At 30.7% G+C, this 15552-nt stretch overlaps 3 protein-coding genes across 3 annotated transcripts; all 3 read right to left on the bottom strand.

Annotated features, from left to right (window-relative positions):
- Nucleotides 1-1366: 1366 nt before the first annotated feature.
- CSDP1 (cold shock domain protein 1) lies at nt 1367-2534 on the bottom strand. The gene has a single exon (XM_068609595.2). It carries the CDS (start codon nt 2449-2451, stop codon nt 1708-1710), a length of 744 nt encoding a protein of 247 aa, XP_068465696.1. The 5' UTR covers nt 2452-2534; the 3' UTR covers nt 1367-1707.
- Nucleotides 2535-7164: 4630 nt separating this feature from the next.
- On the bottom strand, nt 7165-10803 carry LOC137808472 (ferredoxin--NADP reductase, leaf isozyme, chloroplastic). The gene is made up of 9 exons (XM_068609600.2): nt 10319-10803; nt 9907-10141; nt 9653-9786; nt 9171-9249; nt 8940-9031; nt 8761-8838; nt 7865-7927; nt 7541-7775; nt 7165-7442 (listed from the first exon to the last, which is right to left on the bottom strand). The coding sequence occupies exons 1-9, from the start codon at nt 10421-10423 to the stop codon at nt 7375-7377; spliced, it is 1089 nt and encodes a 362-aa protein (XP_068465701.2). The 5' UTR covers nt 10424-10803; the 3' UTR covers nt 7165-7374.
- Nucleotides 10804-15119: 4316 nt separating this feature from the next.
- Nucleotides 15120-15509, bottom strand: LOC137805701 (uncharacterized). Its single transcript, XM_068605637.1, has 2 exons — nt 15351-15509; nt 15120-15266 (listed from the first exon to the last, which is right to left on the bottom strand). Exons 1-2 carry the CDS (start codon nt 15507-15509, stop codon nt 15120-15122), a joined length of 306 nt encoding a protein of 101 aa, XP_068461738.1.
- Nucleotides 15510-15552: the final 43 nt, after the last annotated feature.

Genomic DNA, 15552 nt, shown 5'->3' with positions numbered 1-15552 from the left:
ACCAAGTACAAGCAACAACAGTGAACCATGTACGATCCCAAGATGAAATGAAATCAACACAGTATGTCGGTGCCACTCAAGGTTGAGAAAACAAAAGGCGTTCACTCCAGAAATTTTGACAAGGTATAGACATCACAAAAATGCTGCCGCAACAGTTCTTGCACCAAGGCTCTTGACCACAGTTTTTCTCATCACCTCTAACAAATTATTATAACATTCATATAATCACATCTCAATCCAATTGAATCGATTGCTCAAAATTTGATTTGGTTTTGATTAGATTTAGGGTAAAAAAAGTCAACCTGACCCAGACAAGCATGATCGGTTTGAAAACTATTTTAGATCACAAGCAGTGACACCATTAGCTTGTGAAAAAGAAATACAAAAATATACATGCTTTGCAATTCGCTTCTACAGGTATTGCAATTATCATCTTAGATTCCGCAAGGGCACAAAACATTGATAGTTTCCCAAGATTTTGCCCCTATAAGACTAACTTGGTCACAACAAGCCCAACCAAATGTATAGGATGTATGTTTGAATCGAAAAGCTAAGTTCCTAAACAAACTTCCCTTGAAGATTCGAGAAATGCTAACTGATAGCTAATGAAACAAAATCAATTAGAAAAGAACTAGGGTGTATGTTTGAATCGAAAAGCTGAGTTCTAACTAAACAAACTTCCCTTGAAGATTCGAAAAATGCTGAACACTCTTTATTATTGAGTGAAAATCATAAACTTCGTACTTTAATAAATTTTATTTATTAGTAAGAGCGTGTTATTGTTAACACTCCTCAAGTTTTAAAATTTCATGGGTATAAAGTTCAAAAGAGGGATTAAGAGAATACCCTGTTAAAAACAGGATAAAATTAGGCCAGTAGAAGTGGTGCAAATATCCAAATCTAGTAAAAAAAAACTCATAAGAAATGCATTTTAATGTCTCTAAAGAAGCTCAAATATTTAACAGCCAAGTAACCGCTTAATCCAGCAACATGTTGATAGACATTCAGGGGAAGGCTGATATGCAAACCAAATAACAGTTATCTCACTGCCATTCTATTTAATGCATATAAGGACTGAAACAGTAAGCAATCTAAAAACGGTGATAAGGTTTCTGATCAAATTAGTAAACTTAAGGTAAATGTGGAAATTTATGTGATACTCTCTGGAAGTCTACTTCTCATGTTTCCAAGACTAATCAGATTGGGATATCCAGTTAACCAAATACAATCATGAATCTTAATCTCCATTCAATCATTACTCCTGTAATTGCAATTCAATCAAAATTAATGCTCGCAAGAATCAACGAACAAATCCAAACACACAAGACAAAAACATGAATCTTTGAGAAGGGCAACACTCCGCATCTCTTGAGAACTTCAGTCTAAATTTATGATCATTTGATTATGAACCTTTGAGACAAATAATCAAGATATAAAATCTCAAGTTCGGGAACAAAGGTAGACTATAAATCAGAAAAGGTCTAACATGCAGAGTAAAAACTAAAAAAAGGAGGCAAAATCGCCTGCGAAGCAGTACCATTGTCAAAAACCAAACCACATAATTTTTTTTTATATGTATAAACTTCCCCGAAATTAGAAGAATAATAATAAGAGAGGCTAATAAGTTACTAACTGTTAAAAGGTGCAAAAAAAGAGAATATGTACTATTCCACCTTTTTCTCCCTTCGCAAAACGTAACCCTTCACCTCACCCGGAAGCCTCCACACACTCCCTCGCAAAATGGCCAGGCTTCCCGCAATTAAAGCAGGTGCTCTTCCCAGCACCGCCGCCGCCGCCACCACTGTTACCACCGCCAAACCTTCCTCCTTCAATGCCGCAATCCCTAGCCAAATGACCAACCTCCCCACACCGAAAACAACCGCCACCACTACCACCACCACCAACACCGACGCTTTTCGCCGTGGCGCAATCCCTCGCCATGTGTCCAAATCCTCCACACCTAAAGCAAGAGCCGCTTCCGCCGCCTCCACCGCCGATGTTTCCTCCGCGCGCGCAATCCCTTGCGAGGTGACCGAACCCGCCGCAAACGAAACACCCACCACCACCTCCGCCGCCGGAATTGGTGCTCCGGTTGCAGTCCCTGGCGAGGTGACCGAAATCGCCACACTGGTAGCACGCGGCACCGCCAGCGCCCGCGCCATTCCTCCTGGGGCCGAAGCCATAGCCAGAACCGCGATTGCCAGCAGCGGCACGAGGCTGGAGAGGAGCGCCGTCGATGCCGGTGACGTCAATGGCCTTTGTTTTGTCGTTATCGCCGGTGGCGATAGCGAACTCTACGCGATCGCCTTCGAGGAGAGTGCGATAGCCGTCGGATCTGATGGAAGACTGGTGGACGAAGAGATCCTCACCGCCGTCGTCGGGCTTGATGAAGCCGAAGCCCTTGCCATTGTTGAACCACTGCACAACGCCCGTGAATCGCTCTTCCGCCATGGAATCGGTTCGATTTGAGAGCCAACAAACCCTAGAGAGAGCCTCAGCGGTGGAATGCCACAACACAGTACTTGCTAAACTCTCTCTCTATATATATATATATTCTCTGAACTGCAATTCCAAGGGACCAATAAATCAAATCCAACCCTACCTACGATTAATTAATTATTAATTATTGATTAATTCATTATTAATTATTAATTATTAATTATTGATTAATTAAAATAATTTGGGGTTTTTAAATCATCCTTGATTTCCAAAACAACCAACTTATGATGGAATATGTCTCAAATTGATTTAATTTATTATAAATAAATCTGAATTTCATTAGATTTTTTTACTGTTCAGAAATATTTAACGTGTGTATATATATATATAGAAGATCTAGAAAAAATCTATAAATAATATTTTATTCAAATAATCTGGTTGATAACTATATATAATAACGATTTCTGATTTTAGTATACTTATTTTATATTTATCTTTTATTTTTAATTATTTTAAAACAATAATATATATATATATATGTATAAATTATTTAGATATTAAAACTAACTACACATTAAATTATCTTTTATTTTTTATTTTTTTTAAATACAATAACTCAAAGTGACTTTTTTTATTAATTTTCTAATAAAATCACTAATTTTATTAAAAAAAAAAAATTAATTAATGTATGGATAAATAAGAAATAAAAATTTAATGTTTTATAGCTAATTTTAATTTTATTTTAAAAATATAACAATTCAATTGTCTTGGAAGAAGAGAAATTTTCATCAAACTAAGAAAAAGAATAAGCTGAATTGAGTTAGGTATGTAATATTTTTCTATCAAATTTAAACGGAATCAATCATAATGTGGTTTTTATGTAACTTCTAAATTTATTGTATACATATTTTAATTAAGTAATATATTTAAACAAAATAAACCAAAATTTACATTCAAAACTAAAGACAAAAATAGCATTTAATACATGTTTTTTTTTTCAATCTCTACTATTTTATAATAATAAATTAAAGTTAAAAATATATTAGATACGTCTATTCAAACATTTTTTGGAGAAAAACACATTCATTTTAGTTAGAAAAACTTACTGTAAAATTTTTGTTGATTGTTTAAACTTTTAAAAAATAATTTTAAACAAACCCAACTAATGTTAATTAAAGAATATTTATTGTATATTTTTACTTGTTTTTAAATTTAAAAAAATAAAAACAACTTATTTTTATAAAGTTATTTAAGAGCAATTTATGATTTTTCACATATATCAAAATTACCTCTCTTTTTAGTACTAGTGTTTCTTGTCTAAATATAACCTACCTCTTAACCTCTTATGAAAGGGTCTCTTGCAAGAATGTGCACTCTTTCACTTTTTGTATAATGATCTTTCACTTCGTGCTCAATTCAAGCACTAATCTTTTGTACTTTTTATCTAAGTTGATTTAGTTCTAGTTTTAGGTATTTTTCATTCATCTATGACCCTTTTAAAAGAAAATTTAATTTATTGTTGTAGTATAATTAGGGAGTTCTAAATTCTTTTAAAATCTTAATCCAATTTTTGTAAAAGTTGTTATAATTTAAGTTTGATTTTTTTATGTATTCAAATTAAATCATATTATTGATCAGAAGATCACATTTTTTTTTCAAGTTATCATTGTTTTAAATTTAAACAAATAAAGTAAAAATAAATTAAGTAAACATTCTAATCCTAAAGATCATGTTTGTTTTTATTATTGATAACAATAATAAGTTTTTATTAACTACCTATTAACAAAATATTTTCAATCTTTTATTAAGTTTGTTTGATATTAATTGGTTGAGATAATGAAAAAGAAATTATTGTATTTGATCATATGCAAATAATTTTAATTTTTTTTTTAATTTATTTTGTTTTGATGAGTAATGTAGAGTATTGTCGGTTGGAAGTTAGTGTTTTATAACGATTTTGTTTCAATTGACGTTTTAATGGATTAGGAAAGAAAAGAATATATAAACTACAATTGACCATTATATTAATAATACCGATATATATTTACTTTTATTTTATTATAAAAATATTCAAGTATTTTGAAGTAAAACATACCATACTTAAATTTAAATTATTATTTTGTTTCAATTCCATATTAAGATTTAAATTAATATCATACCAAACAAGCTGATAATCACTTTTAATTTAAAAAAAAAACGCTTTTATAACAGTAACCAAATATTAGTTTTAAGTTGTTTTTATAAAAATCTCTTAAAAATAAACCACTTTCTTAAAAAAAAATTAAAAAATAGATGTATGGACAATATAGTAATGCAATGATCCTTATATTTTACAAGAGTGTATGATATTTTTTATTTAAATATAAAATATAATGCATTGATAATTACAAAATTAAAATAACTACCAGTAGTAATTATTGATTAATACTCAAATATAACATTACAAATATTTATTTAACATGAAATTATTTTAGTTTAATTAATACTTTTAAATATATAGTTATATTAAATATATAAAGAGTTTGTCGACTAGACTAATTTGACCTCAATAATATAAAATTTTAACATGTTATTTTAAAAAAATAAGGGTAAAAAAATATTTACAAATTCTAGCGAATAATTTCATATCAAATAAATATATTTAAAATGTGAGTTAAGTAGATTTTCTATGTAAACTTTTTCTATATTATAAAATAAAACTTAAATAAGATTTTGGTCCTCAATATATTGAGGGTGTTTTTTTGAGTATCCAACAACCTTTTTTTTAATATTGAGTATTTAGTAAAATAATAAATTTGTTATAGGTTCTCATGGTTACCTTTTCCTACTAAATAGGTGATGTGGTAATAAGTTTCATAAGTTAAAAGTGTATGTGTTACTATAATATATTTTTGTTGCAAATATAAAATAATTTTGTTTTAATTGCATGTAAAACAAAATTCATTAAAGAGATTAAAATAGTTTAGGGTTTCATATATTGGTAGTTACTCTTGCAAATGATATCTTTTAGCCTTATCCACTAAAATTGTTAATACAACATCTACCTTTAATGTAACAAACTAATTATGTGTAAAGACTATTATTTAAGTGATATACTTGTGTTAACTCAACATCAAAATATGCTTTGATTTAATTTAGCATTAAATATTGAATTTGTGTGGCTAATTGCATGACATTATATCAATTATGATATCAATAGTGGAAAAAAAAATCCATGATTGGAATGTTTTGTCATAGGAATTTTGCAACATCACAAACAAGTGAAACATCTAGAAGAATCACCACATCAAACAATTTTATATTTATGTTATTTTGAATACTTTAAATAATGTTTTTATCAGTTGTATTTCTCTCCTATCAAGCCACATGTTAAACTCTAGAGACTTTTGTATGTTGTGCTTTTTCATGTAAGTTTGACATGAAATAAATATATTTTTAGTATTGAATTTTGGATATTTGTGGTGAAATAAATATGTGGATATGTGTTTTAAAGTTACTTGTTATGTTACATATTAATATATTAATTTGGGATTGATTGGTGGTTAGTTATATTTATAAAATATTTAAATTACTAAAAACTAAACTTTAATAACCTAAGTTTTTTAATGAGTATTTATTCACTTAGATATTTAGTTGAAATAAAAGAAAGTGAAAAATGAAATATGTAAATGTCTATATATTTAATTTAAAAGAAAAAAAGAGATAATTATTATTTTTATGGTAATGGAAAAGACTAAAATAAAAAAATTTTATAATAAATTTATTAAAAAATGAATAAATTTTATGATATTTTTAATTTTGTTATAAAAGAATCTTAAATGAATCTAAAAAGAAGTCTTAAACTATGGTATTAGTTTTTTTTTTCTATTGTTTTAATAAATCAGACAAAAATCGATTAAGTTGGTGAGACAATATATTATAGCATACTTATGTTGCCATGAGAACACAAGCTGAAATATAATGGTTTAGGGTTTATGCTTTACTTAATATAATTGTTTACTTAATAAAAATGAGTTAAACTTTATTTTAGAATTATAACCTCTCTAAATATTATTGGAATTTAAATTTTTTAAATTATTACTCTTAATTTGTGTATAATTAAATTCTTTTAAAAGTATTAAATTGAAAAGATATAAGTTCTATGTTATGGAGCACAAACTCGGATATAAACATTAATACGACACGGATACATAGATAAATATAATATTTACAAAGTAGGACACGGGGACACGAATTTATAAATTATATAATTATGAATTATATAAATTGACAATAAAGATTTATGTGCATAAATATGTATTAATTTTTTTTTTAGCAAAAATATGTTTGTTGTCGCTGGTTCAAAATAATTTGTTTCTTATTTTTATAATCATAATAAAAATTTATATAATAAATTTGAGTTTTTAGAAAATTAATGTATTTCTATTTTTTAAGATTGTGTTAGAACTGTGATAAAATTGTTATAAATCCAATAAATATTTTTTAAATTAGATACTTTACTGATACATGTCCTATGAGTAATGTCGGATACGTGTGTCTGACACGGACACGTCATTTAAGAGGTGTGTCCGAGCTTCATATATGTTATCCACTCGTTCTAATGAAGATCTAAACAAAAAAAACATATAAAAGTTTCGAATGCTGATTAAAGTTGATAGATGCCTAATGTAGTGTTTTTGGTATGTGTTTGATAGTGAGAGACCTAAGAAGTACTTGCAAATGACATAATAAAGTTGGATTCATCTATATTGGATCATCCCTCAAAAAGAGTACTTGTAAAACTGGCAATGAAATTGTTGATGAACAGTATAAAAATGGTCAAAGAAAAAATTACAGGGTGGTCACATATCTACACAACGCAGGAGGGGTGATAGACTTGAGACTTGTTGCAGCATGAAGCAGGAGTTCATATCTGTCTGTGCAAGTGAACACAAATTAATAGACTTCCACATTCCATTGCTCTGCTTTCTTCAATTTCTTCTTGTGTTCAATCCAATCAATGCCTATAATGCATAATCAAACACAAAACATAATCAATCAGGTTTCTCTCCAAATGATGTACCAACACAAAATGGTTTCCTTCCAAAGGAAAATGCCTTACCATCTCTTGCAGCCAATGATCCCATAATGTCATCAATTCCCTTTTCCATTCCTTTTAGTCCACACATATACACAAAAGTATTCTCCTTCTTCAGTAGTTCCCAGAGCTCTTCTGCATATTGAGCCATTCGAGTTTGGATGTACATCTTCTCTCCTTGCTCATTTGTTTGTTCTCTGCTCACAGCAAAGTCAAGCCTGAAGTTCTCAGGGTATTTCTCCTGCATCTTTTCAAATTCCTGCACCATACAAAACAAGTTTTATTGTATCAGTAAATTCAAATGTATATAAAAGAAACCATGAATGAGAAAACTGTCATTCTTCTCACCTCCTTATAAAGCAATGAGCTGCTTGTAGGGACACCCAAGAAGAGCCATGCCAAACCATTGAACTGCATATATGTCAAACATGGTTTATAATCAAATGTGTTCACTTATAAACACATACTACTAATAATGTTCAAAGTTTTGTAGCTTCATATGCAGCAGGCAAATCAGTTTGCCGATGCTGATTATAAAGCAATAACTAAAACTTATCTCACAACAAAGTAAAGATGGCAGCATGAATCACAAAAAGCTATTAGACTCAGTTAAAGTTAAATTCTCAGACGCTGATAATAACAATAGTCTTATCTTACTAAGTGAGGTTACCTATATGAATCTCACAAAGTCATTTGATTATGTTAAAAAAGAAATCCTGTGAGGTAAAAGAAATTTAGCACTACTTCATAAAAGAACAGCATTCCTATGTTATGTAGTTGCAACTTGCATTTGTCTTAAGTATCGCCACTGTCCAAAAGTCCGTTACAGGTTTGATACCAAATTAAGAAATGAATTTTAAATCTAACTCAACTTTATAAAACCGATACATAAGATGAAGTGTTTGCACTCACTTATAGTATCGCGTAGTTGCAGCCTGCAATTTAATAGGGTGCCTCATGGTGGTGAATTTTGAAGCTAAGGTTAATCAACTCTAATAATTTTGGTTCCTTGAGTATTAGCAATTATCATTTGTCTTAGGTATCACCACTGTCCAAAAGTCCTTTACGCACTCTACCGCCTAATGGGTTTCGGTTTCTGATACATGTGATAATAAATATTAACTTTAAGTCTAATTTAATCTTATAAAATCAATTCAAAAAATGACGTATTTATATATTATTTATATACTATGAAGCATTCTTATTTCTAACTAAATAAGATACTAGATTTTGCTAACACTTGCCGTGTAATCTTCGTGCTTCTCGAAGAACATTTTCCATAAAAATGAGCGAAATGGGGCGATCCCAGTTCCAGTTGCCAACTGCAAAGAAAATATCATTGATGAATGGTGAAGATAAGAACAATCATGATGTATATGTACCATATTCCTTTTCTATTATAACAAAATGAATGACAGTTTACCATGACAACAGTGGCATTAGGATCTTTTGGCATAAGCATTTCTTTCCCAACAGGTCCAGTTATCGTTACTTCAGATCCTGGTTTCAGGTCACCTGAATAAAGAGGAACATAAATCATTCTTAGAAGAACGGAAGATACCATTAGTATAACAAAGTAGAGTAGCCAAAATGTGATATTCTAGCCTACATTGTGTAAAATACAAAAAAAAAAAAAAAAAAGACTCATCCTTACACAAGAAATTTGAGCAGACTCCCTTGACAATTTCTCCACTGTCATTTGTGTACACTAGTCGTTTCACGCACAGAGAAACCTGTGTGAAAGAAATCATATCAAGTTGTAATGAAAAAAATGTATAATAGATTTATGGTCAAGCTAAATGTTGAGTTTACAGTAAATGAAAGCCAGTTTAGTACTCAATTTTGGACTGATATCATTCATTTTTCTTATCAAACCTACATTTCTCTTCTCTCTCTTTCTCACTGGGTGCCAATTACCATTTGATAATTCTCCTTTTGGATAATTTTCTCTCACTATGTATTTATGGATAATTTGTTTTTGGACTCAAGTTTCAAACTAGTTCAGGTGTAAGCAAGTTCAGAACAGGACTCAAGTATGAAAGCAACAAAATTGATAAAATAAAAGCCTTATAAAGTTTAGAAAATGAAACCCAGAAACAATAATGTAAAATTGTTAAGATATGACATGATACTCACAGTCTTGGAATCACCAAAGTCACCAATGGCACTGCTGGCAATAGAGTACAATCTCAGTTTATGAGGTTTGCCATTCTTGTCAACACCCTCAGGAATTACTCCAATTGATTGTCCTTCTCTGTAAGGAACCTCTCCTAAAACAAAAACACTATAACATTAGCTCAAAAACACAATTTTCATCAGCAATCTACTCTATGGTCTATAAATAGAAAACAGAAAAGAGAAAATAGAGGGAAAACTAATGAGCTTCGCACCCTCGGTGCTGAAGACCATGTGCCAAGTTTCTCCTGGAGCATCATCCCCAGTGATCTTTGTGTTGAGAAGGCATCTACCAATGTATGGGGTCTTGGGTTTGAACTTGTTCACAATCACACCTTCATCCTGTTTCTTAGACTCTTTTTCAACCTTGGCTGGTGCTTCAGTGGTGACTTGAGCTCTGATGGAAACTACCCTTCCACTGCTAGAAACATCTCTGTATTGAAATGGAACCTGAGAGAGAAACCTTACTTAATAACCCAGATGATCTCCAATGCAATATCAATTCTCAATTAGATAAATTTTGCAATCACAATTCACCCAAGTAATCTACATGATAAAAGTTTACATTAAAAGTGATCATGGATTATCAAAATGAAATTTTTATTTGATGGAAGTAGCTAGACACACCTTCTTGAAAATGACTCTCTCTGGGGCAATGATGGAGGTCCTACATGGAAGAGAGGTAGACTTGGTGGATGGAAAAGAGACTGCAGCACTAACAGCAGCAGCCATTTGTGAAAGCAGCTAGTGAAATGTTGAATGAAATGATGAATATTGTGTAGTAGTAGTAGTGAGGGATGTGAGTATGAATGATTTTTGTTGTTTTGATTGCAGAGAAAAGAGAGGAGTATAAGATTTGAGTGGACGAGATTTGGAAGCAAATGCAGTGGCCGATATTATATTAGGATAAGTGTACGTGTTTGATGGTATCACCCACTTTCAACCATCACCTTACATGTATGTACTTCCTTTGCCTCCAACCAAATTAATAAAATGGCTCCAAATGGAATATAAAATGAAACCAGAAATAAATTTTACTGTTTAAATTATTTAAAATAATTCCAACTACATAAAACTATAAAACTTAAATCATGCTACCATTTATTCTCATCATTTAGAATATGCAGTTGAGATCTATTTGTATTACACTTGTAGAAGATGTATTGGTAAAATGTCAAATTCAAAAAATATTTGTTGAATTTCTAACAATTCTAGTATCGTTCCAACACAATTTTTAAAAGCAGAAATACATTAATTTTATAAAAACTCAAATTTATTGTATAAATTTTTATTATGATTATAAAAATAAAGAACAAATTCTTTTTAAACCAGTCATGAGAAACATCTTTTTGCTATAAAAAAAATGAAAAATACTTGTGCATATAAATCTTTATTGTCAATTTTTATAATTATATATTATATAGATCCGTATTTCCGTATTCTATATTTTAGAGATTATACGTATCTTTATCTTCATGTCCGTATATATAAGTGTCTATGCTACATAGATTGAGATAATATTAATAGAAATTGTCCATTTTAAAATTTTTACCACATTTTTTTATTTTCATAAGATGTTCTAAAAAATTAAGGGAAAAATGTATTTAAATTGTTTTGATATCGATTACTAAAACGATGTAAAACTATTATGGAACCAATTTTTTTAATGCTTCATTTCTCACAATAATCCCCATTTGTCTTTTCTATTCATTTTACCATATTCAAAAATAAGTTCCTAAATTTAAGAACTACTTTTACGATATTTTGATGAAATAGAAGGGCAGGAGGAAAATATGATTAGAATCTTGAATTTGGTTTTGACCACAAAAAATATATCGAAAATCTAGATTGGTTTTGTTCATTAACCAAAAGGTGATATTTCTCCCCTGCAAAAAACCAACTTCACTGCACAATGTCTTTTATGTTTTGTTTGCATCTAAGACAGAGAATTGAAAAGAATTGTCCTACAACAAAAATAGAAAAAGATGGAAAGCGATTGAAACTGTAACTTAGATCCTTATTTCAAAATTAGGTGAATTAATAAAACAAAATATCTAAAATCATCTCAAACCATTACTTTACTCGTAATATAAAAAAAAAAAGAGTCAAGTTGTCTAATTTAAAATTAAACTAGGCTATTTATAAAAAATGTATTTTTTTAATTTCAATAAACACTTTTTTACATTTTATATTAAGCAATGTTATTGTAAAAATAAACAAACTTTATATATACTAGACACAATGTAAATGTGTATCTGCTTTTTTTTATTTTTATCATTTATTATAGTTATGTTTAGTATTAAAAATTAAATAAATATGTCAATTAAATCAAATAATAAGAGATAAAAAAAATTATAATTTTTAAAAGAGATGAAGCTATAAAAAAACCACATAATAAACTGCTTTTCATTATTATAGGATGAAGAACGTTTCCACGTCCTAATAAACTGTTACACATAATAACTGCTTTTCATTGCCAGTATATTAGTTTTTTTTTTAAAAAACCGTTTTCAAAATTATTCAATAAATATTTAAAAAATAGGAAATGATTGAAATATCCAAAAAATATTGTCCCTCCACCTCTCTTTCAATTCAAAACCTCTTCTTGTGTATTTTAAAAAAAATAGAAAATGATGCAATGTTCGGATAAATTCCCTATCTAGCAACATTTACACTTTTACTTCCCTAATTAGCACTCTTTTGTTTTTATTTCCCGCACTCTTTTGTTTTTATTTCCCTATCTAGCACTCTTTTATTTTTTATTTCCCTATCTAGCACCATTTCAAAAATAAATTAAAAAATAATAAATTAAATTTTTTTGTTGATAATTTTAATTTTAAATGCATTAAAAAATAAATATTTTTAATGTTTAAAATAGTTAGAAATATAATTAATGAATAAAGAAATGTGTTTTTACAAAATAAAAATAAAAAATTAATAAATTTAAAATGTTTAGTTTAAAAATTATTTTTTTAAGAATGAATAAAATAAAAAATTAAGGTCGTGTGGAGTGGTTTCCTGATGTTATGGGAACGTGTTTCGACGTGGCTTTGACCTGTTCAACGTTGAATAGTAACGCCTTTGCCACGTATTTATTATTCGACATTATTTATTCATGCCTTCGGTCGTCCGGGGTCTGACCGGTACAATAAGATATCACAAATTTTAACTTTCGAATTCTATAATATAAAAAATATCTAGATTACATATTCTTGAACTAAACAAAATATTCAATAAAAAAAGTCAAAGGATAGTTTGAATATTTTTTCAAAGTATAGGATGGAGAAAGAAACGCGTGATGGTGCAAGAAGAATTTTCCAAAATTCTGACCAATTGTAGGCCCAGATCAACATGGCAAGCAATTGAGTAAGGGCACATTCTCCCTGCACCTGATCAATTCAAACGGGCACCTGATCATTGACGTGAAAAGACAAAAATGCCCTTAATGAATATTAAATTAGGTTAAGTGAAGAATGTGAATGAAAAACCTGCACCCAACCCTCACTTCTGCACCCAACCCGCAACCGCAACTCATCTGCACCAGCTTCCTCTTGGTTTTCGCAGGGAAGCACAACAAGCCTTTGGTTCCGTTTGATTTCGACGGCAAACCATCAGCTGCGACGGCGTGAAGGAACCCTTGAACGGAGAGGAAGCCCGGAGAGAATGTATTTGTGTTAGGTAGTTAGCGCAACAATTTGTTCTTTTATACTATTTGTGTTCCATTGTAATTTTGGATTGAATGTTATTTTTATGAAAAGTAAGATGGTAAGGACTAGAGGTGGAGGAAGTTCTAATTTGGACCGTGTGCAACCAACTGCATTAGTGAGAAGAAGACGGGGTGGTCCTAGTACTTCGGTTTCAAATGAACACTTTGAAGATTATATTGAAGGAGAAGAACTTGAAATTGATGAAGAAGGCTATCCAGGAGGGCCAGTGGATAAGTCGTTACTAATTAATTATGAACATCATGTATCCAGACAGTTATGGGATGGTTTGGTAAGTAATGAAAATTAATTTCTTGTATTTGGTATGTATGTATTTATTGATGATATATGTTGATTATTGTAGGATCGTGGTGAGCTGAAGGTCGTTTCACATGGGAGGAAGATAAATATGTTAGGAGCACCTCATGAGCGCATAGAGGTTGTCGTAAAAATGTGTGGCTTAGGGGGTCTGCTTCAGGCTAGTTATGAGGTTTTAGACCGATGATTGTTGTGTGGTTTTGTAGAGAGGTGGCATGCAGAGACTAACAACTTTCATTTACCGGTTGGGGAGATGACCATCACTCTTGATGATGTGTCAAATTTGTTCCATTTACCTATTGTCGGACAATTTTACAGACAGGAAACCTTAGATGCAGATTCGACCATTGATTTATTGGTACAAGCTCTCCGTGTTGACCGTGGAAATGCATATGAAGAAACAAGATACTGTAGGGGAGCTCATGTGCGCCTGAGTTGGTCAAGAGTTGGTTAGATCTGTATCACATCCATATGTGATTCATGCGGAGGATGATGAACGCCCTCTACAGGTACCCTCAGATGCACGTGGCCACGGAGCACATCCCTGAGGAATCACATCCTGCTATGGTATGCTTGTAACTTTATTAACGTATTAATTTGTGTTATCTTTTTCTAATACTATGACATTCATGCTTGTAGGGTATTTGTCGTAGAATTACACAGACATTGCAACCATTACTTAATTATAGTGATGTTGTGGAGGGCAACCCTGTTTGGGAAGACATACAAGCAGCCATTATGTTGGCACGAGGAGCGACTGATGATAGGACTGTATATGTTAGGAGACATTCACGTAGGAATGATTGAGCATGTATTAGGGATAATGTATTAGGATTCCTTTTTATGTATTTGAACCTTATCTATATTATTGATTGAGCATGTATTAGGGATAATGACGACGTATTTAAACTTTATCTATAATATTATTGAATGTGGATTTTAGTATTGTCAAGGATTTTAGTATTGTCAAGTTCTGAGCATTTAAAAAAATCATGTACTGGTTTTAACTATTAACACTTATATGTTTCGAATATTGATATCCATAGGCACCTGATTGACTTCCGAATTTCTCCATCCATAGACATGTTAATGACTTACGGATTTTTTTATCCATAAGCATCAATATTGGGTTACGGATTTTTTTATCCATAGACACAAATACTAGGTTACGGATAAATCCATCCATAGGCACAAATATTGGTTTACGAATATATTCATCCATAGGCACAAATATGAGTTCTGGATAATTTCATCTGTAGGCACCATTGTGTAGTCAATACATCACAGATATTAATGCATAAATGCATCACAAATGTAGTCAATACATACTTATATATTACAAATGTTTAAGATTACAAATTCATCCCAAAACAACAACATTACTTATCTATTACTAATGTTTAAGATTAGAAATATCGTCTAATGGACATTATTTGTGTGTAAACTTGCATCTGGCTAGTGTAGTATGTTGACCAAGATTGGGCTGTAGGATAACAATGTGATGCCCACAATATATCTGTAGGTGGAATAGGACAACCAACTTTCAACTTCACCTATAAAAGTAATAAATATAAGTTACATAATATAAGTTTTAAGTTAGCACTATTAGTCACTTTACATGGACGTTTTGGGTATACCTGGACAAAATGATTTCCATGGACGTGCCCAATTGCAATGATTTGGTGTTGAGTGAAGTTACTTGGTGGTTGGGTTCTTAACGGAAAAATAGTCAATGATTGTATCATGGACAATGAAACCAAAATAGCATTGTATCGATTAGCAATAACGTATCCCATATCTGGAATTGTCATCCACTTATCTGTTCATGCCTGCAAGTTC

This window comes from Phaseolus vulgaris, chromosome 3, assembly GCF_051622355.1.
Source record: "Phaseolus vulgaris cultivar YP4 chromosome 3, ASM5162235v1, whole genome shotgun sequence".
Lineage (NCBI taxonomy): Eukaryota > Viridiplantae > Streptophyta > Magnoliopsida > Fabales > Fabaceae > Phaseolus > Phaseolus vulgaris.
This window is presented reverse-complemented; position numbering and strand designations above follow the sequence as displayed.